The sequence below is a fragment of the Poecilia reticulata genome, chromosome 16 (assembly GCF_904066995.2).
Source record: "Poecilia reticulata chromosome 16, P_reticulata-male-v2, whole genome shotgun sequence".
In the NCBI taxonomy this organism is placed as follows: Eukaryota; Metazoa; Chordata; class Actinopteri; order Cyprinodontiformes; family Poeciliidae; genus Poecilia; species Poecilia reticulata.
The window spans coordinates 8,121,445-8,124,497 of NC_088845.1; the positions used below are offsets into that span (position 1 = coordinate 8,121,445).

Here is a 3,053-nt window from a genome sequence, read left to right on the forward strand (position 1 = left end):
CACAGCTGCTCTATTAAACTGTTTTGATATCAAAACACACAAAATTCTCATTATCAATGTTTTTCATTTGTGACATTAAGTTTGAGTTGATTTACTTCACTTGCATTGGTTTACCTGCAGCATGGAAGCCGACTTCGGCACAGACAGTGGCTGCCCCTGAGCAACCAGACTCCAGAGGAATGCTGGAGAGGCTGGCATACAGTTTTGATATCAAAACAGTTTAAGGAATCAATTTATTTGCTAATAGATGGTGAGTGACTGAGTCTTACTCAGACAGTCATGCAAATGCTAGAAAGAACGCAAGAAGAGGTAAAAAGTAAAAAAAATAAAGAAAAGTAATCACGAACACATCACATATCACCTTCCAAGCTGTTTGTTTTAAATTAACAGGATCAAAGGTGAAGTCTTTGGGTTTAACACAATTTGTCCAGACAGGTCAGGAATGACAGACCACTTTTACTACCGAACTGACAGACTTGCTGACTGGAAAATGCTGATCTAATCAGCATTATCTTCTTTCACCGAAGGTAATGGGCCAATTTAAAGATTTCTGCTTGTTTTTGTCCCACCAAGCACCAGCTTTTTTTTCTAAAGAAACAATTTCTTCAGTATCAGGAGCGCTCCCTTTGCTTTTTACCATCTGAATGCAGATAAACGTACATCTCAGAAACATTGCACAACCACAATTCCACATGCGCCCCAGACAGCCATGTACACTGGACTTTGTAGGTGGATGCCTTCGAGTGTGTGTGTGTGTGTTTGCATGAGCGGATACAAGCGTGTGTGTAATATCACCAGATGACGTTTGTTTGCAGTCCCCCCTATATCATCTCGTCCAGATGTGAGCTGTGGTTTACAGACAACTCGCCTCCAGAGAAGACTGTCACGTCTTGGATCTGTACATCCAGCAACCACAGTAGGTGCTCAGCTCTTGTTAACGAGCGCAACTCTGACTTCTTTGAAGAATATTTCACTTTTGCCCAAAAGAAGTGAGCAAAACTTTTCAGAAAATATATATTTGTATCTTTTTATTTGTTTAAAGGTTTGCATGTTTTTGTTTTTTTTGTCTCTCTCTTGTTTCAGAGATGAACACAAAATTGATCCTCGCACTTGTCTTCGCTCTTCAGGGTAAGGCAACATGCAAACTCCATCTGAATAATTATGCATGAAGTTGATGAAAAGTAAAACTACAGACGTTCCCTGATACTGCCGTGGCATGCTGAAAACGTTGCTTTGCAAGATTTATGCACAGAAACATTGAAACGTTTCTTTGAACAATTTGGGATTTACTTCTTTTATTCGTTGTCAAATCATAGTTCAACTCTTTTTGCTTTATTTTAGTCTCCATGAGCCTGAGTCAGGTTCCTGCACCAAGCCAGGAACTTGTCGACAAGTATGAGAGCCTGAAAGCTACATTCTACAGGAGACTGGTCAATGCTTATGGCAAGCTGCAGGGTACCGTTGGACAGAATGAGCAAGCACAGACCACCAGGGAGTTCATCGAGTCTCTGAGAGACAAGCCTGAACTGCAAGCAGTTGCCAAAGTTGCAAGGTCAGTGGTCTCTAACAGTTTCCATTTGAATGTCTTGATGTCTAATTTTTTTTGTGCTCAGTTCAACCATTATTTGTTGTTAATCAGAAGCATCTGTTAACTTTTGCTGACAACAGCACATAAAAGTTTTTCTAGGTGACACGTTTCAATAAGTACACTTTTTTTATTATTATTATTATTATTCCTGCAGTGGTCTGGGCTCAGAAGCAGCTCCAGTGGTGGACAGAGCTCGTGCATCTCTGCTCGGTTTGTACGAACAATACCTGCGCCCCCATGTCGGAAACGGCTTGAGCGAAGCCATCGACCAGATCAAGGTCTACCTGGATCAATACATGCCCGCTGAGTAATACAATAACAATAACAATAATTCAAAAAGAACCAGCTAAAGCGGAAGTGCGTGTCAGATGCCTGTAATAGATGATAGCTGATAGAATTACACCGGTTTAGCCTGAGAAGAGCAATACTCAATGCAAACACGATTCTTTTGCCTGTTTCTAAATCAATGTCTTCGCCAGATTATGCAGAGTTACAAGCATGGCAAACATGTCACCATGTGTGCAAGTTCTGCATGTGCAGTATTATATGTTTGATACACTAACAGTGTCTGTGTGACTGTGTACGTATGCGTGTGCGTGTTCAATAAAACGTACTGAAAACTATGAAACGTGTCCAGAAATCCCTTCATTAAAGAATCACTTCCACAGAAACAATGATGCAGATTTATTTTGTTACATTAATTTGGTTACCACCTAAAGATCATCCATAGTCATGTTGCATTATGGGAATTTTTATCAGTACTCACTTGAGTTTAGCTAATGAATTCCTATTTAACAAAAATGAGTATCTTTTCCTGCATTTTAAATGTAAGCATGATGCAATAATTGTTAGCTGGACGACACTCCAGCAAGAAAATGTGCGTATTTATTTTGCACTCAGAACATTTTGAGTTTTTGTCTCTCAAAACAAAACAAAAACTTCTGAGCCTCCAATTTATAAGATCACATAAATATTACAAGTGACTGCTTAAAAGCTGCATGTGCTGATCAAGCACTTCAAATATCTTTTTGCATCTAGTGATGCATCTAGCATTACAGCGCGGTGCTAGTTTTATGATAGCATATTGTGCAACAGCCTGGGGAGGGTTTGTGGCTTTTTACCTAATTTAGGACAAACAACAGATGGACACAGCTTTTGCACTGAAATGAAAAAAACAAACAAAAAGTTCCTATTTTCCAATTACGCAACACACTTCACGCAAAGAAGCTAACAGCAGACAGGACCGAACATGATGCAGGCTTATAGTGACAGCACAAGTATGCAGCTTCAGTGTTTCTTCTCAGCAGGACTGGATCGCACCCAGAGCTTCGCTGACATTTTGAACCCTGCAGCTGGACACAAACTGCCCTGAGCGACGACATGTGAGTCTGAGTCACATGATCAGGCTGCGTTGTTTGCTCAGACTTCAATCAACATGTAGATGTTACAGACAGAAGGACTCAAC

General features: G+C 40.3%; 1 protein-coding gene across 2 annotated transcripts; it reads left to right on the forward strand.

Annotated features, from left to right (window-relative positions):
- Positions 1-694: 694 nt before the first annotated feature.
- Positions 695-2,216, forward strand: apoa2 (apolipoprotein A-II). Of its 2 annotated transcripts, XM_008431166.2 has the most exons (5): positions 695-725; positions 816-989; positions 1,084-1,128; positions 1,342-1,552; positions 1,743-2,216. In XM_008431166.2, the coding sequence occupies exons 1-5, from the start codon at positions 710-712 to the stop codon at positions 1,897-1,899; spliced, it is 603 nt and encodes a 200-aa protein (XP_008429388.1). In that variant the 5' UTR covers positions 695-709; the 3' UTR covers positions 1,900-2,216. The 2 variants fall into 2 exon arrangements, with proteins under 2 accessions (XP_008429388.1, XP_008429389.1); XM_008431167.2 differs by lacking the exon at positions 695-725 and having other exon boundaries at positions 784-916.
- Positions 2,217-3,053: the final 837 nt, after the last annotated feature.